Source organism: Symphalangus syndactylus, chromosome 8 (assembly GCF_028878055.3).
Source record: "Symphalangus syndactylus isolate Jambi chromosome 8, NHGRI_mSymSyn1-v2.1_pri, whole genome shotgun sequence".
NCBI lineage: Eukaryota > Metazoa > Chordata > Mammalia > Primates > Hylobatidae > Symphalangus > Symphalangus syndactylus.
Window position 1 is genome coordinate 74,385,596 of NC_072430.2, and position 26,158 is coordinate 74,411,753.

General features: G+C 41.1%; 1 protein-coding gene across 1 annotated transcript in view; it reads left to right on the forward strand.

Moving 5' to 3' along the window:
• Window positions 1–26,158, forward strand: part of MYO3B (myosin IIIB) — a 269,300-nt gene that overhangs the window by 81,385 nt on the left and 161,757 nt on the right. The window contains exon 9 of the mRNA XM_063645412.1: window positions 25,542–25,653. Within this exon, the coding sequence (XP_063501482.1) occupies window positions 25,542–25,653 (112 nt within the window). The remainder of the gene's footprint in view (window positions 1–25,541; window positions 25,654–26,158) is intronic.

Sequence of the window (26,158 nt, forward strand, 5' to 3'; positions counted from 1 at the left end):
TATATCAGTTTTCTTTTTCCCTTTTTTGAGTTTCTGATAAGGAGCCAGGTTAACTCTCCTTACATGTTGGCAAAGATGGTCCCTGGATGCTCCTGTAGAAAGCATTCTATAGGCTTAGCAACATTAGCAGCAAGAGAGTTTCTGAGAGTTCTTATGCAAGGAACTCTCTGATTGTCTGAGCCTGGATCACATGCCCACCCTTGAGCCAATTACTGTGCCCAGGGGTATGATTGGCAGGGTCTTTGGTCCCAACTGCCAGGGATGGAGTCAACCCCACTTGAACCATGGCCTAATGGACTCTGTTAAAGGAAGGAGAGAAAGGGATGGATAGGCTAAAACGATAGGCATCCATGGCCAGACACAGTGTCTGACGCCTGTAATCCCAGTACTTTGGGAGGCCAAGGTGGGTGGATCACCTGAGGTCGGAAGTTCAAGACCAGCCTGACCAACATGAAGAAACGCCGTCTCTACAAAAAAAACCAAAAACAAAATAAGCCAGGCGTGGTGGCACATACCTGTAATCCCAGCTACTTGGGAGGCTGAGGCAGGAGAATCACTTGAACCTGGGAAGTGGAGGTTGCAGTGAGCCAAGATCACCCCATTGCACTCCAGGCTGGGCGACAAGAGTGAAACTCTGTCTCAAAAAAAAAAAAAAGATAGGCATCCATTACCCTTAGTTTTGACTATTCTGTGTCCTAGAATAAATGACAACAGTTCAGAAAGGTTCACCTTAGCCCAGGTATCTACATATAGGAGCCCTTTAATTTAGAATTTCGTAGGAACAAAAATTTTGTTGACAATAACCGAATGTTAACTTTGGAATAAGAACTAAATATATATAGTTACTATCGTTTTCACTTAAGAATGGTCATCTTGTTTTGTTTAAACATGACTTCACATAGCATAGCATACAGTGGGTTATTGAAAATAGTTTCCAGCTCCACTTCACTAAGGGATTAGAGAAAAATCAGTCTATTCTGGCCCAGTTTGAATTCATCTTCTTGCATTTGACACAGTTCTCTGACTCTCTCACCCATGATGTTCTTGCCCCACCTAGGACTCAGCATAGAAGTGCTGCAGTCACTATGTCACTTCCCTTTCGCAGGGTCTCTTCTCCTAGCCTCTATTCGTGTTTTGTTTGTTTGAGATAGGGCCCTGCTCTGTTGCCTAGGCTGGAGTGCAGTGGCATGATCATGGTTCACTGCAGCTTTGAACTCCTGAGCTCAAGCAATTCTCCTGCCTCAGCCTACAAGCAACCAAAGACTACATGTGCGAACCACCATGCCTGGCTAATTTTTTAATTTTTTGTAGAGACAGGATCTCATTATGTTGCCTAAGCTGTTCTCAGACTCCTGGGCTCAAGCTATTTATCCTCCCACCTTGGCCTCCCAAAGTGCTGGGATTACAGGTGTGAGCCACCACGTCCAGCTTATTCTCTCCTTTTGACTGTTTCCTGCCATACTTTCAGAATACTAATCAAACTTTCAGCTGAATTTTTGCTTACACTTTGTGCCTTGCTAACTCTAGTCTCTGTTTACCTTATGTGATCCTTTATACTGCCACCAGAGTTACGTTTATAAAAATATCAAGATGATCATGTCACTCTCAGGAATAAACTTCTGTGCCTCTTCTTCGTTGTCTATAGTACGAGGTCTAAAGCCTTTAGCTCAGCAAAGTGAGGAGGCCAAAGCAATTCCATCTTGGACGTTAACTTGCCATGTTAACTTCTGCTTAACCCGAGTTCCAGCAATGCCTCTAAGATTTTTATTTTATTTACTGTTTCTTCTGCAAGAGCATCTACTTACCATAAATCCTGCCCTTAGGTCAGAACAACCTTGACCATAAATCCTGCCCTTAGGCAGATTTACACAGCATTCTTGCTTTTCCCTGGGAGGTTGACTTTGATCATCCTACACGTTCCTTTCCTTTCGAAACGGGAGTGTTCCCTGTCCCCCCTCACAGGACATGCGACAAGGGTGTGGCTCGTCTGTTTGGTCACCACCACTAATGAAACCACCTGCGGGAAGGGGAGCACGTGGATGGACACGTGCAGGAGCTAGGACAAGCGCTTTGGGTTCCAGCCCCACTCCCCAGGTAGTGTCTAGGGGTGTGGTATCTGCAACTCCCAAAGCCCAAGTGGGCATGTTACAGTGTGCTCTTTCAGCTTTGCTGTCCACAGATGGCTTAAGTGTTAACCAGCTCCGTGGACCCTCTGCCTTTTCCCAAGGGTAGTGGGCCAGTGTGATAGCTTTCTGTATCCCAAGCTCTTGTCTTGCGTCCCAGAAGAATCAGGTCATACGTGGGCTTGAAGGATGAATGCAGGGGTTTGATCGAGTGGTGGAAGTGGCTCTCAGTGGGATGGATGGGGAGCTGGAATGGGGATGGAATGGGAAGATGATCTTCCTCTGGAGTTTGGCTGTCCAGTGGCCAGACTCCTCTCCAACTACCCCTAGCAGAACTCCTCTCGGCCTTCAGATACTCCTTCTATTCTCTCTTTCTCTGCCATGCTGTTGTGCCATGGTTTGCTTGTCTCCTTGTCCACTCTGGAGCCTGGGGTTTGTGGTTTGTATGGGTACAAAATAGGGGATGTGGTGGGCCCAAAGGCAATTTTTTGGGTGCAAAAACAGGAATACCTGTCCTTATTTCGGGCCACGGGTATTCAGACTTGAGGGTGGGACCATTGCCGGGGAACTGTCCTCTTCTACCAAGTATTTCCCTGTCTCCTGTTCATACCACTTTCCTATGGTATATAAGCACTGGGTTGGAGGGTTAATGGCCCAGGGATCCTCCATCTTGTCCCACTGCCATCCTAGACAGAGACATGGCTTTTGTTCATAAATCTCTATTAAATGTTTCTTTCTTTCTAAGGAACTGGATATGTCAGCCTCTTTCTTTGGCCTCTCAACTTCCTTGGACTTTTGGGGGTAGGTTTGCCTAGGCCTGCCTACCGCAGAACACAAAGCTTTCCATAACTGGTCTCAACTGACTATTCTCATTTTTCCCCAACATTCTCCCTCACACAGCCTAGACTGCTGTCAGCCTGACCTGGGGCCCTCCAGCCCCAGGCGTGGTGGTCAGCCTTTGTGCATTCCCTTCACCGATGGAAAGTCTCTTCATCTGGTAGTTTTCTCTTCACCTTTCAATCCCCAGCCCAGGCACCTTCTCTATGAAGCCTGTCTGGACTCTGCCAAACTAGTTGTTGCTCCATCCTCTGTGCTGCCACAACTGGATGTTGATATCTCTGTATTAGAACCTATAGTCTTATTTTTATCCTAACATGTCTGTCTGCCCCACAAGACTGTGAACTTTTACAGGGATGGAGTGGACCTTACTCATTTTTTTATCCCTAGCACTTCACATGTTATGGTATCTGGCTCATGGTGTGTGTCCAGTGTTTCCTGAATGAAGGACTCTATTAATCAGGAATACATTTGACTGTGAATAGCAAATAAACGTTCTTAGTGGCTTAAGCCAGAGTTTCTCAACCTCTGTGTTGTTGACATTTTGGACCAGACAATTCTTTGTTGTGAGCTGTCCTGTGCCTTATAAGATGTTTAGTAGCCTCTTTCTAGATTCTACATACTAGATACCAACACCTCCACCCCCAGCAGTTGTGACAATCAAAAGTATCTCTAGATGTTGTCAAATGTCTCCTGAGGGGGAGGGGGGGAATTACCCAAGATGAGAACCACTGGCAAATAGGTTTGTTTATTTCTTCTCACATAAAAAAGAAGTTGAGAGGTAAGCTGTTTCTAGCATTAGTTCAGCTGTTCAGCAATGTCATCAGAGACCCGGACACCTTCTGACCTTCTTTCATCCCTTTTGGCTATCTTTAGTGTGTGGGTTGACTTATAGTGTCATAATCACAAGATGGCTACTGCCCCTTCAACCATCATGTCTGCATTTAAGGCAGGAAAAAAGGAGCAGGATGAATGGCTAAGGCAGCCACGTCTCCACCATTTTTTATCAGGAAAGAAAAAATTTTTTCAGAAGCCATTTTACATATACCTCATTGACCTGACCTGGGTCCCATGACCATTCCTAGCTTCGGGGAGAGGCTTAGAAAGTGGAGAACAGGACTGGGGCACATTGTCACCCAGTAAAAAACTGGTGTTCATTTAGCCAGGGAGAAATGAGTGTGGAAATGGGGGAGGCAGTTAGTCATGTTTCTGTCAGAGAAGAAATCTAATATTTATTAATTGAATGAGGGAGTGATTGAAAGAATAGGGGCTGAATGAATATTAAATAAATATTTCGAGTTCCTTACAATCCGTTCATTTCTTACTCCTTGCTACCTTATTTAAGAGTCAGAAAGTGCAGAAGTGCCTGACTAGAAGCAGGCAAGATCCTGGGAATCTTCTAATTCTATGGCCATGGAGAAGGTATGTGGGGTGTTATTATACACACACACGCACACACACACAGGTTTTTTTTTTTTTTTTTTTGAGATGGAGTCTCACTCTGTCACCCAGGCTGGAGTACAGTAATGTGATCTCAGCTCACTACAACCTCTGCCTCCTGGGTTCAAGTGATTCTCCTGCCTCAGCCTCCCTGAGTAGCTGGGACTACAGGCAAGCACCACCACACCCAGCTAATTTTTTGTATTTTTAGTAGAGATGGGGTTTCACCATGTTGGCCAGGCTGATCTCGAACTCCTGACCTCAGGTGATCTGGGAGGCCTTGGCCTCCCAAAATGTTGAGATTACAGGTGTGAGCCACCATGCCCAGCCCATATATAGGTTTTACATATACACACACACACACACACACACACACACACACACACATTAAACCTATATATATGGCTGGGCGCGGTGGCTCAAGCTTGTAATCCCGGCACTTTGGGAGGCCGAGGCAGGCGAATCACGAGGTCAGGAGATCGAGACCACGGTGAAACCCCGTCTCTACTAAAAATACAAAAAAAAAAAACTAGCCGGGCGTCGTGGTGGGCGCCTGTAGTCCCAGCTACTCGGAGAGGCTGAGGCAGGAGAATGGCGTGAACCCGGGAGGCGGAGCTTGCAGTGAGCCGAGATTGTGCCACTGCACTCCAGCCTGGGCAACAGAGCGAGACTCTGTCTCAAAAAAAAAAAAAAAAAAAAAAAACACCTATATATATATAATAGGTGTTATTATGTATATGTGTATATATATAATAGGTGTTCTTATATATATGTGTATATATATTTTAAAAACCTATATACAAATATATATTATGGCTGGGCATGGTGGCTCATGCCTGTAATCCCAACACTTTGGGAGGCCGAGGCGGGTGGATCACCTGAGGTCAGGAGTTCAAGACTAGCCTGGCCAACATGGTAAAACCCTGTCTGTACTAAAACTACGAAAATTAGCTGGGCGTGGTGGCGCATGCCTGTAATCTCAGCTACTCGGAAGACTGAGGCAGGAGAATCACTTGAACCCGGGAGGCGGAGGTTGCAGTGAGCCAAGATTGTGCCACTGCACTCCAGCCTGCGCCACAGAGAGAGACTCTGTCTCAAAAAAAAAAAAAATTAAAATGTAAATATTATATGTATATGTGTATGTATATAAAACCTATATATATATAAATAAAAATGTATAGAATATAATTATATTGTATACCTATTATATAGATGTGTGTATATGTATTTAAAATATATAAAATATAGGTTTTATATATATACACACACATATATTTAAAAAAACCTATATATAAATATGTTTTATATATATACATACATCTATGTAAAAGAGGTGTATTTTATATATATTTTATATAAATGTATGTTATATACAATTATATACATTATACATTTATATACATTTATTTATATACATTTATATACATACATCTATATAATAGAGGTGTATTTTATATCTATTATATATAAATATATAGGTTTTATATATACATACATATATAACAGATGTTACATATACACTACATATATAAACATATAGGTATTATATGTACACATATATAACACCTATTATATATAGGTTTAATATATATACTCACATATATGTGTATATGTGTATTAATATATATACACACATACATGTAACTGAATGTTAACTTTGTAATAAGAACTAAATATATTAGTGTACATATACACATATATAGGTTTAACATATACCGACATACACATATATAGGTGTATATGTGTGTATATATATGCGTGCATATTTATAGGTTTAACATATGTTTTATAGGTTTAATATGTGTGTATATATTAAACCTATAAAACCATATATGTGTATTTATGTATATGTGTATGTGTTTATGTATATATATTAAACCTATATATATGTGTGCATATATATATATAATAACACCACACACATATATTTATTTATTTATAGACAGGTTTTCAGCATGGTTCCTGGCTCATAACTCCCTTAACCCTTATTACAGTCTTTTGTTTATAATGTTGGGTGTGTCAGGCCTCAGGAAACAGAATCCTTCTGCCCTCCTTTCACAGGCCCCAAGGCAAGACTTTAATCTTTCCCTTTCTGACTGTGGGTCATAAGACCCTCCCCAGAGAGGCTCCCATCATATATCATAGGGGAAGGAATGCTGAAGTCATGAAGCTTCAGTGATAACCCAAGAGGTTTGGATTTTGGATAGTTGAACACATGGAGGTTCCTGGAGGGTGGCACACCCAAGCAAGGCATGGAAGCTCTGTGCCCTTTCCCCTGTAACTAGCCTTACTCATCTCTTCATCTGTATCCTCTGCAATATCCTTTATAATAAACTGGTAAAAGTAAGTAAGTGTCTCCCTAAGTTCTGAGAGCTGCTCCAGCAAATTAATTGAACTCAAAGAGGGTGTCATACGAACCCCAACTTGAAGCTGGTCAGTGAGAAGTTTCAAAGGCCCAGACTTGTGACTAGCATTGGGGTGTGGGGAGTGGTTAGCTTGGGGACTGAGCCCTCAACCAGTGTGATCTGACACTGTCTCCAGATGGACAAGGTCCAAATTGATTTGAAGGATGCTCAGTTGGTATCTGCGGCAGAATTAACTGCTTGCTTGTGGTGGGGAAAAACTCACACACATTTGGTCATAGAAGTCTTAGTGTTGATGATTGTTGTAGTGGTGTGAGAGCAGAGGAAAAACATCATTTGAGAGTTTTTCCCACAACAGTGTGTTTGCAGTTTTAAGCCTACAACACATCCTTTAACTCTTGCAAAGTGAACTGAATATCCTCAGTTAACGCTGTGAAAAGTTCACCTATGAGGAGATGGTCCACCATATTCCCTTATTAAGCCCAAAGGGTAGTGCCTACTCACAGGATAGTGTTAAGAGAAATCAGCAGCACAGAAGAACCCAGACATCTCGAGAAAGGCTGAATGTCAAACATCAATTTTCAATGAGTAAAAGCTTCTGTTTTTTTCTCTGGGTAGACAACAGTGAATAAGGAATAAGAAAACACAAATCCTCCCGGACATCATTAGACTTCTTTTCTTTTCACCTGTAACTACATAGATGAGAGTCTGATAGAAACAGATCTTAATGTGCCACCCAGGTAAGCTAGTACATCTGCAGCAAAGTGAACAGCATCCTCAATACCCTGGAAATTGCTGGGTGCAGTGGCTCACGCCTGTAACCCCAGGAGGCCAAGGTGGGTGGATCACTTGAGCCCAGTAGTTCGAGACCTGCCTTGGCAACATGGCAAAACCCTAAAATACAAAAATGAGCAGAGTGTGTTGGCGCACGCCTGTGGTCCTAGCTACTTGGTGGCTGAGGTGAGAGGATCGCTTGAGCCTCACAGGTCAAGGCTGCAGTGAGCTGTAATTGTGCCACTGCACTCCAGCCTGGGTGACAGAGTGAGATGTTTCCAAAAAAATTTAAAAATTTTTAAAAAGTAAAGAAAAATATTCCATGGAAATTAATTTACATGGTGTAAGGAACCTGTTAAGACATAGTGAGGGAGGATGACAGCTTCAACATTGTGAGTAAAATATATTTCATGCTTGTGTGAAGTATCCACATCTACCTTCTAGGGGCAGGAGTGGCATGGTGGCTTCTCTGGGAGGGTCTGTAACATTGCTGTCCTTGCATACTATCATTTCCATCAGCTTTTCTTTGTTTAGTTGAGAGGGTGAGTTGCTACCTGCTTCCCAACTGTGTATGTTGGTGCCTTTTAGATAGTTTATGTATTAGAGTATTAGGGAGGTGAAACTTTGAATGACTTCTTTTCTCTCTTAATCCTTACATTACCAATGTTATAACCTTGGTGATATGGTTTGGCTGTGTCCTCACCCAAGTCTCATCTTGAATTCCCCTGTGTTGTGGGAGGAATGCAGTGGGAGGTAATTGAATCATGGGGGCACATCTTTCCCTTGCTGTTGTCGTGATAGTGAATAAGTCTCAGGAGATCTGATTGTTTTAAAAAGGGGAGTTTTCCTGCACAAGTTCTCTCTCTTTTTTTAAATTTTTTTTTTTGAGACGGGGTCTCATTCTGTCACCCAGTCTGGAGTGCAGTGGAGCAATCTCTGCTCACTGCAACCTCTCCTTCCAGATTCAAGTGATTCTCCTGCCTCAGCCTCCTGAGTAGCTGGGATTACAGGCGTGCGCCACCTCGCCCAACTAATTTTTGTATTTTTAGTAGAGACGGGGTTTCACCATGTTGGCCAGGCTGGTCTTGAACTCCTGACTTCAGGTGATCTGCCTGCCTTGGCCTCCCAAAGTGCTGGGATTACAGGCATGAGCCACAGTGCCCAGCCCAAGCTCTCTCTTTGCCTGCCACCATCCACATAAAATGTGACTTGCTCCTCCTTGCCTTCTGCCATGATTGCGAGGCCTCCCCAGCCATGTGGAACTGTAAGTTCAATTAAACCTCTTTCTTTTGTAAATTGCCCAGTCTCAGGTATGTCTTTATCAGCAGCGTGAAAACAGACTAATACACTTGGTTAGTGCAGTAAACAAAAAACTTTCTTAAAATGCCTTTTTTTTTTTTTTTTTTTTTTTTGGAGACGGAGTCTCGCTCTGTCACCCAGGCTGGAGTGCAGTGGCGCAGTCTCGGCTCACTGCAAGCTCCGCCTCCCGGGTTCACGCCATTCTCCTGTCTCAGCCTCTCCGAGTAGCTGGGACTACAGGCGCCCGCCACCACGCCCGGCTAATTTTTTTGTATTTTTAGTAGAGACGGGGTTTCACCGTGGTCTCGATCTCCTGACCTTGTGATCCGCCCGCCTCGGCCTCCCAAAGTGCTGGGATTACAAGCGTGAGCCACCGCGCCCGGCAAAATGCCTTTTACAGTATCACTGAAAGACTAAGAGATGGCTTGATCCAACTTTCTTATTTACAGATCTATATTTACAGATCTCATTTACAGAGTCTGAGGCAATAGAGGTAAAATCACTTCCCCAATGTATCTCTAGGAATAGGCAATATCAGTCTCTCCAGAATGTTATAGGCTAAAGAGAACTTCTATGACCACTTCTACTCATTCTTATGGGGCAGGGTGGGTTCAAATTGGCATTGCGGGCTGAGGACCCTTTCTTAGTTGCCTAAGGCAATTGGGACAAAATCCCAAAACGAATTCTTTTAAGCCCTGCCTTTTTCATGGAGCCCATGCTGCTGGCAGCAGCTTTTCACATAGTCAATTAGAAAAATCATTTCTGTAGTTGATAGCTCTGTAGATTTAGCCAGGAATTTGTAGTGGTGGTTTGAAAAAGTGGATGCAAGAATTAATACTCATTTCACTGTTCTCCAAAATACTGAATGGTGGCAGAATAATAAGCCCAGGCTATCTTTCCTGATTTTCCAAATGTTCTGTCTTATAAGCAACCTCATGAATTAATTCAATTGTAGGAAAGAAGAAATAATAAAGGAAAACAAGAGGAAAGACATTACGAAGGCATTAAATAATATCTGGACATTTGGATTTGCTTGCCCAGCTTACTCTGGAAATCAGTGGCTGAATTAAAACTCCTTGCTTGGGGATTCTTTAAAACAAATATCAGTGGGGCTAACTTATGTTAGATAATAACAACGAAGCAGCAAAAAGAAAAAGGAATGAAGAAAATTAAAAAAATGGAGAAAAGGAGGAAGAGAAGAAAAAGAGGAAAGAGAATGTGAGGAAACCTCCTGGCATAGGGATGGCAAATACATGGGTATGAGCACAGCTTCACTCTTCAACCCTAGCTGCAGACCTGGCTCTTCAGTCAAGGCATCTTTTCTTCACAGCCTCGATGTGTCCTTGGAATCCCTCCCAACATGGTGCTCTAGGAGAACACTACCCAGTCGATCAGCTGAGCAGTTGTCCTCTTAGCCATTACTGGTGCAGCATGCTCTAGTTGCTTACAGTAAATATCTGCCTACCCCTGAGCATGATGGTTTAGGGATGACTTACAGAAAAGGTTGCTAACTATGTTTCTTCACATGTTTGGGTAGGAGAAGAGAAAAATAGATTTTTCTTAAAGGGAAGAAGAGAGAGATGGACATTTATTGAGAACCTACTTATGGTGGGCTTCATGCTAGGCTTTTACATATATCATCTCACTTAACACTGGTAATAGTCCCCCAGATAGATGGTATTTATTCTGGTTTTACAAATGAGGAAACTAGTTCAAAGTTACACAGAAAGTATGTGGGTGATGGAGTCAGGATGTGAAATGCCCATCCTCAAAATAAATAAGTTGAGATGGTTGAACACATCTGAATATTCATTGTGAAATCAATCTGTAGAGTTCAATCAGAAAAAAATACATTAATACATTTTCTAATTGTAAGTAATCAGTTTAAACTTAAGCTTTTATTACAAATTAATTTGAGTAAATCCAGCCTCAATTTCCAATTGCCAGTGTCATTGTGCTTTTTCCCCTTTAGGGGCCTCTCATTTAAGGTTTATGAGGAGGCAGCAGCAGCAGTAGCAGAAACATTTATTAAGCACCTGTTGTATGCTAAGTGCTAGCTATAATGAGTAATACTGCATTAGAAAGAAGGAATCTATAATTTCAGGACTTTTTCATTCTAATAGCACAGATTAGTGCAATTTCTTAACCCAAGGCCCAAATTTAGGAGTCTAAGGATATAGTGAATATATGGGGTTTTTTTTAGGCAGCAGATGGTGGCCAGCTGTTCTCTCTCTTTACTCAAGGCCAAACATGAAGGGAAAAAATTAAAGTAACAGGGATTATGGTAAATACAAGATAGAACTTAAACTAAATCTGAATTTTTATACACAGAAAGGGAAATGGGCAATTGGGGGTAATTATCAAATTATCCAAGCCAAAATAGTTCTGCTACCTCCATTATCTACATAAGAGAAAATTATTTATATGGATTGAATTGTTCAGATAATTGTCTAGTATTCTGGGTCTCTGAGTAGACAGTCTGGGTGGTCATTGATATAGATTGAGGGTCCTTCAAGGAATATTTTAAAATGGGAAAAGCGTTTATTTCTTTGCCGTATGACTGGGGGCGTTTCTACTTAGATGCAAGTAATATTGATCAAATATGTATATTCACTATTCTTTGACCAGGATTTGGGCCCATTACAATAAAACCATAACAATTTTTACCCAATGTTTGAAGTCAATTTTTAATTGTAAAAATAATGTATGAGCACCTTTTCCTCTAAAATTTTTAAGTATCACATATAAAGCTAAAATTTCTTTTCCATATCCCTAATTCCATTTCCCAGCATCTGCCCAATGATGGCCCCTCTCTAAAGTAGCTTTAGTAGTTTTATCCTTTCGGAACACACACACACACACACACACACACACAGAGTTAGAGGAAGAGGAATTTGCACTTTAGCTTGTGAACCACTTTTTATACCATTTGCCAACTGCTTTTCTACTTAATACGTGTTAGAGATAAAACCATGTTGTTCCATAGCTCTAACAAAATTCCTTTCAACCCCCTCATTGAAATTCATGGTATTTATTTAGCTGTTCCTCTACTGGTGGATACTAAAAGTGTTTCCGATTGTTTGCTAGCAGTGCTCGATAAACAATCCTAAATATTAAACATGTGTGAGGATTTCTTTAGGGTAGATTCTGAGCAGTTGACCTTTTCCAAGAGAAAATGATGTGCTCCAGAGACTCCGTAAGTCATTTGGGCCTAACAAAGAGAAAAGATGATGGAGAGACTTGGGAGCCAGTTTCTTTGCTTTATGAACTCTGTCACTGGAAACAAGTCACTTAATTTCCCTGGGATTCTATTTCTCTAAGTCAGTGATTCTCCACCCTTTTCACACAACAGAAACTCCTGGAGGGCTAGCTAAAATGCAGATTGGTGGGCCTCACCCCCAGAGTTTCTGATTCAGTGAGAAAGAAAGAGGGAGAGAGAGAGAGAAGAGAGAATTTGCATTTTTAACAAGTTTCCAGGTCATGCTGCAGCTGCTGATGAGGACACTACTCTGACAGCCACTGTTCTAGGTGTATGTTGGGGAGACTATCCTGTGAAAGAGATCATAGTTGAGGTTTTAAAGCCCCTAATAGATTATCTAGGGATATTTTAGGAGGCTTCCAACTTATTATCCAAACATAAGACAGTAACTCAAGATTTGTCACAGTAACAGTATTGGATCAATGATAAACATCTATTTTAAAAATCACAGAATCCATTCTTTTTTTTTTTTTTTTTTTTTTTTTTTGAGATGGAGTTTCACTCTTGTTGCCCAGGCTGGAGTGCAATGGTGAGATCTCGGCTCACCACAACCTCCACCTCCCAGGTGCAAGCAATTCTCCTGCCTCAGCCTCCCGAGTAGCTGGGATTACAGGCATGCACCACCACGCCCGGCTAATTTGGTATTTTTAGTAGAGACGGGGTTTCTCCATGTTGAGGCTGGTCTTGAACTCCTGACCTCAGGTGATCCACCCGCCTCGGCCTCCCAAAGTGCTGGGATTACAGGCGTGAGCCACCGCACCTGGCTTAGAATCCATTCTTTTTTTTTTTTTTTTTTTTTTTTGAGACGGAGTCTTGCTCTGTCGCCCAGGCTGGAGTGCAGTGGCGGGATCTCGGCTCACTGCAAGCTCCGCCTCCCAGGTTCACGCCATTCTCCTGCCTCAGCCTCTCCGAGTAGCTGGGACTACAGGCGCCCGCCACCACGCCCGGCTAATTTTTTGTATTTTTTAGTAGAGACGGGGTTTCACTGTGGTCTCGATCTCCTGACCTCGTGATCCGCCTGCCTCGGCCTCCCAAAGTGCTGGGATTACAAGCGTGAGCCACTGCGCCCGGCCAGAATCCATTCTTTTTAACCAAGAGAGAAGTCAACCTAGAATCTTTGTTAGAAGGAATCTTGAAGGGTCATCCAGTCCAACTACCTGGCTAGGCTTTCATCAGTAGCATTCTTGACCTCACCAACTAGCATCCCATTGAATAGATTCAGGGTTTACAAATTCACTCCCCAGCTCCCGAAGTAACCCATTCCCTGTGTCGAGATGTCTGATCACCATCATGTCCTTCATAATCCTGACCATAGGAAACCATTCTTCAAAGCTTCTAAGCGTCTACCCCAGTTCTGCCCTCTGGGCTTTACTGAACAAATCATCTCCCTTCTCCACTTGATGGCAGTCAATTATCATGTTCCCCTAAGTCAGTGGTTCTCAAGCTTTAGTACTCAATATCACTGTAGGAGTTTATTAAAATATAGACTCCCAAGGCCCAGCCCCAGAGATTCCGATTCTATGTCTGGAGTGTGGTGCAGGAATCCACATCTTTCATTATATCTCCAGGTGATTCTGATGCAGGTGGTCTGCATATGACTGTTTAAGAGACCCTGCTAAGTCTTTTTGTTTTTAAGCTCCACGTTCCCAGCCTCTTCATCAGTTTCTCATAAGACATGGCTTGAGTTTCATCACTATCCTGGTTGCTTAAGGCTGCCTGCCAAAATATACCCCCAAAGTATACTCATTGACCTTCTCACACTGATCTTTTATTCTTATCCTTATCCAAAATGATGTCCTTCATATTTTTGTTTATGTTTATCTTCCCTACTAGAATATAAAGCTTCATGAGGGCAGGGAAATTGTGTGCATTGCTTTCTCATGTCATTCAGCACTTCTGCCCATGCCTGATACATCAATAGATCCTACGTAAAGTTTTAGTTAATGGAGATGAAAAACCAATTTGATTTACAAAGTGGTGAATGGTGACAACATGGTTATACCAAAGCCCTAAAACTATACAGAGTGAATGATCCATTCTAAAAGAAGGAATTTGTTTAAAGTCTTTGGAAATAAAAAAAATGTTTCAGTCTGTATAATTAGCCTTGAGATAAATTTTCACATTGACTTAGGGTTGTGCAAATCTCCAAGCTGGCTGCAGATGTTTTATATGCCTTTGAATGCAAAACTCAATTGGAGGGAGGAATCAAAGCAGAGCTCATTCATTCTAGGTTAGGATTTCAAAGCCATCCTTAAAACATACAAATCCTTCCCCAGTGTAAAAATGCAGGAGCAGAATGACCAAAATGAGAGGTGCAAACAAAAAATGTAAGCCATCTCCCACGCTAATACAATTTTTATCTAAAATTGTGATTCTTCTTTCTCCTCTCCCTTCCAGGAGTAAGAGTAACCATGGGGAAAAAAAATAGAGAAATAAAATTCATTGTTCATTGTGAGAGAACATCATTGAAAACAAAAGGAAAAGTACAGCCTCTTTAATCAAGGAAATACAAATTAAAACCACAATTCAACACCATGTTATACCTATTTTGGCAGTAACCAATAAGTCTGTTAATTCCATAGGTTGTCATAGTTAGAGAGCAGTGGGACTCTCATATTCTAGTGATGAGGATATAAATTGGTGTAATCTCTTTGGGAAATAGTTTGACTTTCTTGGTAAAGTCCAACATGAACATATTCCACCAATATTTTCCACTTCAAAGATTATAAGTAGAAAAGTGGCAGTGGTTTTATTTATTTATTTTATTTATTTATTTATTTTAGCCTACTAGGTAGGCCTTTTAGGATTGCTTGATAGCATTGGGTCTACCCAGGTATGAAGAATTCCTACCTCAAAACTTGCCCATTTGTGTGTGCGCCTTTGTGTCAAACCTGGATCTATAGCCTAGATTTTTGTACTTCTTTCTTTCCCTTGTTAAAAAAAAAATGTTCAGAAGAAGATAAAATCATGACTGGCATACAGAAATAAAGATGAATGTGTTAAAAAGAATTTATTTTATTCATATGTTATGAGGGAACTAGGCAGATGTTATAATCAGTTCAAAGGAAGAGTCAAACTAGCATAGCTTATATGAAATAAAAGAATGTTGGGATGAATTGCAAATGGAAATAAAACTGGTTTTCTGCAGTGGGGAGGAAGTCAATTAGAATCATTATCAGGCTGGACAGAATTTACATATCTGTTTATCAGTTGGAATTTAGAAAGAGTTGCAAAATGGCCAAAGGGGATAACAGGACTCTAATAATCTGATAACCCAGAAAGGTATTTTAAAGACAATTATATAGCTTTCTGCTGAAACAGAAGCACCTTCCTGATACACTAATCCAAATAGAATATTCTTAGGATCCCTCACACATATGTCAAGGAGAGCCAGACTGCTGGTACTCAGATAGAAGAAATCAACACTTTAAGTCAAAAGCCTGATATTCCAGATACCTGTAAACACCGATGAGTTCCAATGAGGTGAAAGGTGCTGGAGCATCGAAAGTGCCTGCTAGAGAGTCAAAGATACTAGGTGCACACAGGAAGAGCTAGGAAGATTTGATAAGTGTAAAGAAGCCTGAATTAGAAGACCTGGTAAGCCTCAGATCTTCCACTTACTGAATTTCTCATCTTGGGCCAATTCTCTCTGGCTTTCTCCTCTGTACAAAGAAAGAGTTTTTTATCAATGATTTTAAGTTCCCTCTCAGGATTTAAATGTTTGCTAAAGGACCCAGCCAGTCCCTTGCAGAGACAGCCCTGTGGGAATGCCCAGGCATAGAGTTTTGACGTAGGGCAGGGAAGATCTGTTTGTGAGTGTGAGGAGGAACAACGGGATTGGGGTGTCCTAGATCCCTAGTGTGCGGTGCAGAAGCCCCCAGATCTGTGGGGAACTTGGGTAGTCAGTGAACAAAGAGAAGAGAAATGACAGGGAAGGAAGTCACTAAAAACAACCTTCTACCATTTGTGGTTTTGCACAGAACTTACCTCTACCTTCAGCAATATTGTAAGTTGATCACCAAGGTTGGCTCTGTCTCCCCAGTTTACCTATATGAGAGCAATCAGGGTTCTCCAGAGAAACAAAACCAGTAGGGTATGTGTGTGTGTGTGTAAGTGTGGGTAAGTGTGTGTGGTGTGTAGACTCAGTACAGTCTAGAGACAGAATCCCTTTCTTCCTCCTCATGGGACTTCAATCTTTTAAGGCCTTCAACTAATTTTATGAGGCCCACCCACATTATAGAGTGTAATCTGCTTTACTTAAATAATAACAATATTAATTCTTCTGACCTATAAACATGATATCTCTCTCCATTTATTTAGGTCTTCTTTAATTTTTTTTAGCCAATGTTTTGTAGTTTTCAGTGTACAGGTTTTACACATTGTCAGAGTTATCCCTATTTATTTTACATTAAAATGCTATTACAAATTATATTTTTTCATTTTCAGTTTCTTTTTTTTTTTTTTGAGACGGAGTCTTGCACTGTTGTCCCGGCTGGAGTGCAGTGGCACGATCTCGGCTCACTGCAACCACCGCCTCCCAGGTTCAAGCCATTCTCCTGCCTCAGCCTCCCGAGTAGCTGGGACTACAGGCGTCTGCTACCACGCCCGGCTAATTTTTTGTACTTTTAGTAGAGATGGGGTTTCACCGTGTTAGCCGGGATGGTCTCGATCTCCTGACCTCGTGATCCGCCTTCCTCGGCCTCCCAAAGTGCTGGGATTACAGGCGTGAGCCACCACACCTGGCCTCATTTTCAGTTTCTAATTGTTTGTTGCTAATATATAGAAGTACAATGATTTTTGTATATTGATGTTTATCCTAAAGCCTTACTAAATTCACTCAATAGTTATGGTAGCTTTTTTGTAGATTACATTGGATTTTCTATACAAATAATTGTGTCATCTTCAAGTTAAGACAATTCTCCTTATGCCCTTCAAACATGGATGTTATTTTTTTGTCTCATTGTGCTGGCTAGGACATCTGGTACAATGTTGAATAGAAGTGATGAGAGCGGACGTCTTGATTTGTTCCTAACCTTAGGAGGATAGCATTCAGCTTTTCACCATTAAATATGGTGTTAGCTTTAAGTTTTTCATAGATATCTTTTAAAAATCAAGATTCAGAAAGTTGTCTCCTAGTTTGAGGTTGTTGAAAGTATTAATTTTTTTAAATCTTTAGTAAGAATTCGATGTTGGATTTTGTCAAATGCTTTTTTTCATTTATTAGGATCATATGCTTTTTCTCTTTAGCTTATTGGTACGGCATAAAGTCATTCATAATATTTCCCTGATTATTCTTTTAATATTTGTAGAAACTATAGGATATCACCAATCTCATACCTGATATTGGTAATTTGTTTCTTCTTTTCCTTTTTATCTGATCTGTATGGAAAGAGGTTTACCAATTTTATTAACTTTCTCAGAAAACCAGCTTTTGGTTTTATCAATTGCTTTCCTATTTTCTATTTCATTGACTTCTACTTTGATCTTTATTATTTCCTTTATTCTGCTTACTCTGGGTTTAATTTGCTCTTCTTTTTCTAATTTCTTATGGTGGAGGTGAGGTCACGTATTTGAGACCATTCTTTCCTGATAAGTTTTTAACACTACACATTTCTAAATACTGCTTTAGCAATCAAATCTTGATACATTGTATTTTCATTTTTATTTAATTTAAAGTACATTCCAATTTTCTTTTTGATTTTTTCTCTGGCCTCTGGGTAATTTAGAAGTCTCTTCATAAATATTTGGGAATTTTCCAGATATCTTTCTGTTGTTGATTTCTAATTTAATTCCACTGTGGCCAGAGAACATACTTGTGTGGCTTGAGTATTTTTTAATTAATTAATTAATTTTTTTTTTTTTTTTTTTGAGAGGAGTCTCGCTCTGTCACCCAGGCTGGAGTGTAGTGGTGCGATCTCTGCTCACTGCAGCCTCCGCCTCCTGGGTTCACGCCATTCTCCTGCCTCAGCCTCCCAAGTAGCTGGGACTATAGGTGCCCGCCACCGTGCCTGGCTAATTTTTTGTATTTTTAGTAGAGACGGGGTTTCACCGCGTTAGCCAGGACGGTCTCGATCTCCTGACCTCGTGATCCGCCCACCTTGGCCTCCCAAAGTGCTGGGATTACAGGCATGAGCCACCGTGCCTGGCCATGTATTTTTTAATTTATTAAGTCATGTTTTATGAAACAGAATATGGTATATCATGGTAAATGTGTCATGTACACATGTCAGCACTTTGGAAGGCCGGGGTGGCAGATCACTTGAGTCAGGAGTTCAAGACCAGCCTGGTCAACGTGACAAAACCCTGTCTCTACTAAAAATACAAAAATTAGCCAGGTGTGGTGGCGCATGCCTGCAATCCCAGCTACTCAGGAAGCTGAGGCAGGAGAATCGCTTGAATCTGGGAGGCAGAGTCTGCAGTGGGAGGCTGGATCTCAACATTGTACTTCAGCCTGGGTGACAGAGATGAGACTCTGTCTCAAAAAAAAAAAAAAAAAAAAAAAAAAGATTTGTTAGGTAGAACCAGAGCTGTGTTAATGACTAATATTTCCTCACTATGAAGTAAGGTCCTTCTGAGTACTCTATTGTCCTATGAATTATGAGGTCAACTGGTCGGGCTGGCATAAGCAGCTGGTATTGCCAGCCCTTTGTAAGCACCAGGCACTGTTCCCTCTAATCCTCTCAGATGGTTCTTTCCAGCCTTGGATAATTTCCTCATATGCATATGCCAGTTAGTACTGTGCTGAATGCTTGAGGATATCCTCCACAGATCTCCAGGGTTCTCTTTATCTTTAGCTCTCTCCTAGTTTTCTGTCCTATAAATTCTAGCTGCCTAGGTGGTAGCTCTTGACACGTGGTAGTAGAGTCTGAAGTCTGATCAGTTAAGTTCAGTTCAGTTTTGCCCATGTTGTGTTGAAAGAGGTCAGGTACTAGTTCTTTACGTGTACGAAAATAACCTAAGAAATAATCTGTCAACTGATCAAGAACACACAAAGATTCCAAAATTTCTAAACACTTCTCTTCCTCCATAATTAAGTTGTCTTTCAGAAATACAGAGCTCATGTCATATAGAGTCCAGGCCCGCATTCCCTCTTTACTCCTTCCCCATAGTGCCCTCAGTCTCTCCTACCTGTCTTCTAAGGTTCTGCTTCCTCTGGGGGAAAGCCTGGAAGTTCTTGGAGACCTGATAGACTTTGTTTCTGGCTCTATCCTGGAAAAGCAATGTTTGGTCATTACAATTTCTCAGACGTATGTCCTTCACATTCTTCTGAGTGGAGCCAGAGCAGAGACCACAAACCTTGTTTTTGCTGACATGGACCAGTTCTCATAGGACAACTGTGGTGCATTTAACAAAGTCTCTGTTTCTCTACTCTGTCTTACCAAAGATTTTTCTTCATTTGCACTAAAGAACATAAGAAAGGAGAATAAAGGGAAATGAAAGCTCCCTTCTGCCCTCAAAGGTAATACCCTTCAAGTTAAATCAGTTAAATAGGCCAAGAAATTAACCGCCATTGATTTGATGAGGGATGTGCCTATATTCCAAACAATAGCATTTTGTTGGAAATATATAAAATATATATTATGCTCTCTATAAAGAGCATAATAAAGTGTAACATGGAAAACCCATTATATCTAAACAAACAAAAGCTGAAGAACTAAAAGAGATCGATTCTTCCCAAATCTCCAATTTTTTTTCAGGTAGAAAAATTTTATTTTTGTGTAGGCAAGTTTATCAGTCTTTTCTTTTCTGGCAAGAAGTAGCATTTAACTTTACTCTTGCTTGTTTTTTTTCCCCTTGCATCAAAAATTAAACTTCATTAGCTGGAGTCTTGTCAGTTTAAAAATATTAATGACCTGGACATCAGTGACCTTGGATAATAATTTTAGCCTCTGTCATATAATCCGTCATCTTGGAGAAGTCATTTTATATCATTAAGAGTGGTTTTTTGTTATCATTACTAGACAGAAGACTTGATGAGCTTGAGAGATCTTTTGTGGTGGCTTTAACATATGTCTACAAATTATTTGATATTCCTCCCTTCATTCCTCTCCCACTGAATGTGATCTGGACTTAGTGACTCACTTCTAAGGAATAGAAGAATATAGAAGAAATGAGAGTATGTCACTTCTAAGCCTAGGCCATAAAACACATTGCAAATTCTTCTCTTTCTCTCCCTGTCTGCCCCCCACCCCAACCCCAAGACGCTTTGTTCTGAAGGAAGCCATCTTCTATATAATGAAGGGACTCAGGCAGTCCCCTGGAGAGGCCCATGTGGCAAGGAGCTGAGGCCTCCTGCCAACAGCCAGTGAGGAATGGAATCTTGCCACCAACAGCCTTGTGAGTGAGTCACCTTGGAAATGCATCCTCCAGTGCCAATCAGGCTTTCAGATGACTGCAGCCGTGGCTGACATCTTGACTGTAATCTCATGAGAGACCCTGGGCCAGAAATAAGCTGCTCCTGAATTCCTGACCCTCAGAAACTGTGTGATAAATATCTGTTTTTAAGGCATTAAATTTTGAAGTAATTTGTTATGCAGCAATATAAAACAAACATATCCTGGAATCTTACAGATCCTTCCAGTTTATGATTCCATAATTTAAATGCGGGAGGATGTATCTCTAGTTGCCTGTTGCTTTTGCTAACAAACTGCTTTGCCTGTTATATTTAAAAACTCTTCCTTGAACAGCCTGCATTCCATGCAACAAAACATTTTAGACAGAAAATAAAATGGCATTTTTTGAATAGAGATATTTTTCAACTGGATATATACTATTTTGATAGCTTATATGTTTTAATAAAATGAAGCCTTGAGAAATTTATGTCTTCATAAAGCTCTGCAGCAGGAAGTGCTCTTTGGTCCTTGAGTGCCATCAGAAGTTATGTGGGGCCAGATGCGTTGGCTCATGCCTGTAATCTCAGCACTTTGGGAGGCTGAGGTGGGCAGATCACTTGAGGTCAGGAATTCAAGATCTGCCTGGCCAATATGGTGAAACCCCGTCTCTACTAAAAATACAAAGGTTAGCCAGGTGTGGTGGTACATGCCTGTAATCCCAGCTACTCAGGGGGCTGAGGCATGAGAATTGCTTGAACCTGGGAGGCAGAGGTTGCAGAGCACTCAGATCACACCACTGTACTCCAGCCTGGGCAACAGAGTTAAACAGTGTCTCAAAAAAAAAAAAAAAAAAAAGAAGAAGAAGAAGAAAAAGAAGTTAGGTGGATTTCTTGACATTGTATGCAATGTGTTGTGTTAACAGCATTTTCCAAGATAGAATGTGTATAGCTTTTACCAAACTTTCACAGAACCTTGAGCCCCGTGTCCTTCTCCCTACCCAAGATAAGAGTTAAGAACCACTTATCTGGTTCCTATTCCCACTTGTGGAAAGTTAGATACAGAGAGGTGAGTGACTCACCCACAGTTAGAGACAGAGATCTTCTGACTCTGAACTCAGTGCTCAGACTCCAATATATAAAATCAATTCTACTTAGAAGAGGCAGTTCAGGGAAGTCTGGTTTTTGCAGTGCCCTCAAGTGTGCAGATTCTTAAGAGAGACTTTTACATTTATTATTTTGCTGTTGCATATCTTTTGCTTAACTCATCATGCTGCTTTAGGAAAGGGGTACAATGGATCTTTCCAGAAAACTCTCCCTTCCTGATGGACCTCTTGGCTTGGTTCCTTTCAGCTTAGCCTTTACACTGAAGTACACAGGAGCTCAAAGCGATTTATCACCATGGTACCTGCTAGAATCCAAAATTATTCCATGAAGGAAACACATTATGCTTTTCTTACTTGATTACTATAGATATGTCACTTTCATGTTTCTTCACTATATTTTGAAAACTACCTCTTTACATATAGTATTGTTACCCGTGTCTTTCTGAACTAAGCTAGATATGAATATTATTATCATAATAAATTAAGATTTTTTGGTTGATGGACTGAAAATCAAAGTTAAGTTCTAATATTAATGTTCAGAATACATTCTGCCTATTTAGAAACTAACAGTTGCTAAAAAAAAAACACCCACAGATGTCCGAAAAATAAGTATAAATCTTTGATTGGTGAACTGGAACATAACTTGCACTCCTTTTATATCTTTCAAGGTGCTGGTCATTCATTAGATTCTTTAAACACTTCATCACCAGTAACACTGAGCGTTCACCATAAGCAAGCCTGGGCTACTTAACGCCAGTGGAGCCCATGTTGTAATTGGCTGGTCCTAAAAGTGTAGGAAATCCTGATTTTACCACTGACTTTTCTCACCGCAATCGATTTGCCAGCCATTCCCTGTGTGCTCCATGACACAGTCTTTTTGCTGTGGCCAAAGCCAAGTCAGAGAAATCATAAGCAAAACTACAGTCCTGGAGAACCTGGGGCTGAAGAATCTGTGCTGATGCCCTCCTCCCACTTAGCTCTGGAAGATATCTGCTATGAGCAGGTTCCTGGGTTCTGCCAAATGATCTAGCATCATCTGGTCTTGGCCACCGTTCAGGTTCAGAGAGCTGTTCAGGTTCAGGTTCAGGTTCAGCTGTTCACTGTTCAGGTTCAGGTTCCTCCCCAAAGGTGGAAACAGAGATGCAGAGCCTTGGAAACAGCCCCAGGGTTTCTGAATGCAAATGTTTCCAGCAAATTCAGCATTATATCCTAACTTGCAAAATAATCTTGTAGCAGGAAGATAAAGTTGAATGAGTCAAGTACTAATTAGGTACGCTTATTCTTCCATAAACAGGAAGACATGGATATATTTGGCGGGGGGGGGGGGATATCTTTCACATTTTAAAAAGTAAAAACAGCTCTATATTTAAAAGTAATTTCAAAATATCAGATTAATCTCGTTTGAGGAATGGCAGCAAAATCCTTTGACAAAGAAATTAAGTTTATTTCAAAGTTTTCAAGGGGTTGAACTTAATTATAGATGGCAGCAAAGAGCAGAGAAAAAACGCCTTGCAAGTTTTCTAAAGAAAAACTAAGGTGAGATTTTCTAAAAGGATAATATATTCAAAAAGTTATATATAATACATATATATAATATAATATATAATACATGTTTATATATATGTATATTTTTTAATTTTGAGACAAGATCTCCTTGTGTCACCCAGGCTAGAGTGCGGTGGTGTGATCATGGCTCACTGCAGCCCCAAACTCTGGGCTCAAGCCTCCCAAGTAGCTGGGACTACAGGCACATGTCACCATGCCTGGCTAATTTTTTTAATTTTTTGCAGAGACGGGATTTGGCTATGTTGCCCAGGCTGGTCTTGAACTCCTGGGCTTAAGTGATCCTCCCACTTTGGCCTCTCAAAGTACTGGGATTGTAGGAATGAGCCACTATGCCTGGTGCCTCAACAAGTTATATTTTTTAAAAACAGGGAGAATAAAGGAGAAGAAAGAAAAGGGGAGGAAAAAACCCTTTTGGTAACGATGGAGTTCAGGACACACTACCCCAAAATATGGCACTGTAGCATTTGAGAAAATAGCAGAGGCAGGAAGGTCACTCTCACCTTCTCCTGCCCTTCTGCCCTAAAGCAGGTCATAAGACCACATGTGAAAGGTACTCTTCCTATACCCAGAGAAAAGGAACATTTGTATCTCTGAAGACACAGGGACACAGAGAAGAATCTGAACAAACAGGTCTTGCTAAATTTCCTCAGTTAATTACCATTAGGGTAATAAACTCTTTTTTCAATTCTGTTTCTCCACGATTATCCACTTCTTCATCAAAGTTGGCATAGAAATACACAAGTCTAGGCCAGGTGTGGTGGCTCACGCCTGTAATCCCAGCACTTTGGGAGGCCAAGGCGGGCGGATCACGAGGTCAGGAGATCCAGACCATCCTGGCTAACACGGTGAAACCCCATCTCTACTCAAAATACAAAAAATTAGCCGGACACAGTGGCGGGCGCCTGTAGTCCCAGCTACTTGGGAGGCTGAGGCAGGAGAATGGTGTGAACTCAGGGGGCGGAGCTTGTAGTGAGCTGAGATCACGCCACTGCACTCCAGCCTGGGCAACAGAGCGAGACTCCGTCTCAAAAAAAAAATACACAAGTCTAATTGTTTCTTCAGGTTTTCATTTCCTCATGAAGCCTCTATGTCACTTAAAACTTACGTTAAATGAATTTGTACGCCTTTCTCTTGTTAATCTGTCTCTTGTTCTAGGGGCCTCAGCTGTGAACTTGGATGGGTGAGGAAAAGATATTTTTCCTGGCTGGGCATGGTGGCTCACGCCTGTAATCCCAGCATTTTGGGACACTAAGGTGGGTGGATCACCTGAAGTCAGGAGTTCAAGACCAGCCTGACCAACATGGTGAAACCCCATCTCTACTAAAAATACAAAATTAGCTGGATGTGGTGGCGGATGCCTGTAATCCCAGCTACTCGGGAGGCTGAGGCAGGAGAATCGCTTGAACCCAGGAGGCAGAGGTTGCAGTGAGCCGAGATGGTGCCACTGGACTCTAGCCTGGGCAACAAGAGCGAAATTCTGCCTCAGAAAAAAAAAAAAAAAAAAGATACTTTTCCTTCACTACAATGTTCTTTCTTTTTTTTTTTTTTTTTTGAGATGGAGTCTCGCTCTTTCACCCAGGCTGGAGTGCAGTGGCGCGATTTTGGCTCACTGCAGGCTCCACCCCCCCGGGGTTCACACCATTCTCCTGCCTCAGCCTCCCGAGTAGCTGGGACTACAGGCGCCCGCCACCTCACCTGGCTAATTTTTTGTGTTTTTAGTAGAGACAGGGTTTCACCGTGTTAGCCAGGATGGTCTGGATCTCCTGACCTCATGATCTGCCCGCCTTGGCCTCCGAAAGTTCTGGGATTACAGGCGTGAGCCACCGTGCCCGGCCTTCCTTCACTACAATGTTCTTCTTTGAAACTCTTTAATCTGAAAGTTTAGAAGTTCACTAAAATGAAGTAATTTAAGAAAACAAATGTGGTTTTCGTGATTGTATCAAGAAAATACACCTTCTCTATACGTTGAGTAAGATGAATGGCTCAGCAGAATCAGTAGTGTTAGGCTGTGATCACTTCTGCTATCTAGAAGTTGCTTTAGATGGGACTTTGCAAAGCAGAGTCCAAATATATACAATGGAATTTATTTTTTATAATAGTAATACTAATATTTAGGAGTATTACTTTCACTAGGGGAGTTGTCTAAATTTCAGCTTTCTAAAAAGATTATTTTGATTTTGAATGCACTAGACACCAAGTATGCACTGAATATGAATTACAAAGCAACATTAAAAGGGAAATAAATACACATTGCAGAACATATGAAAGTAGAGAAGAGCCAAGTTAATAAGTATAAATTTTGTATCTTTTACTACCTACTATGCTATTATTGGTGCTCGACAAATATTTACTATTAAAAAACAAGGTATGTCAATGGTCCCAAGTAATTCTATGGTGACTCAGGTGATGATTGAAAATGCTTCACTTAACTCTTTTATTTTGCAGGTATTATTACTTGGCATTCAGAGCACATCAAACACCTCTTGCTAGCAAAGAGAGCTGTGTGGCTATCTTGGAAAAGTCCAGATTAGATCACTGGGTGCTGGGAAAAACAAAGGTAGTTCGTTCTTTATTGTTCAAATTGTCCCGTATTATTTCTTTGTCTCTTGTCAGTGATGTCACTGGCATGAATGGCTCTGCAAGTTGTGTAGCTTAGCAAACAAGACCCCAACCTAACAATGATCTTTGCTGGTCTTAAGAGGTTGGGGACCTTAGGGAGTAGAGGAGGAGGGTTTGCCTCCTGTTCTGTATGTAATTTGAGAGCCATTTAGCATTTTTAGAATGAGATCTTTGAGCTCATTTAAAAATGTTTCTTTTCTCAATGCTGCTTATTCCAGTACCACATGTAAATACACAAATCATATTAATGGCAGTGATGAGTTTCTAGTAGAGTTTTGTCCATATTTTCACTGGACTCATGGTATTTGCTGCATAGCCTGATTATTAGTCTCAGCATCTGTAGCTCTTCATTTGGGAGAACATCACGTCCCCATAGGATCCCAGGTTTTTATGGTCCGTCCTGATTGCCTCATAAAACCAGCCTCAGCCTGAGTGTCGAAGGC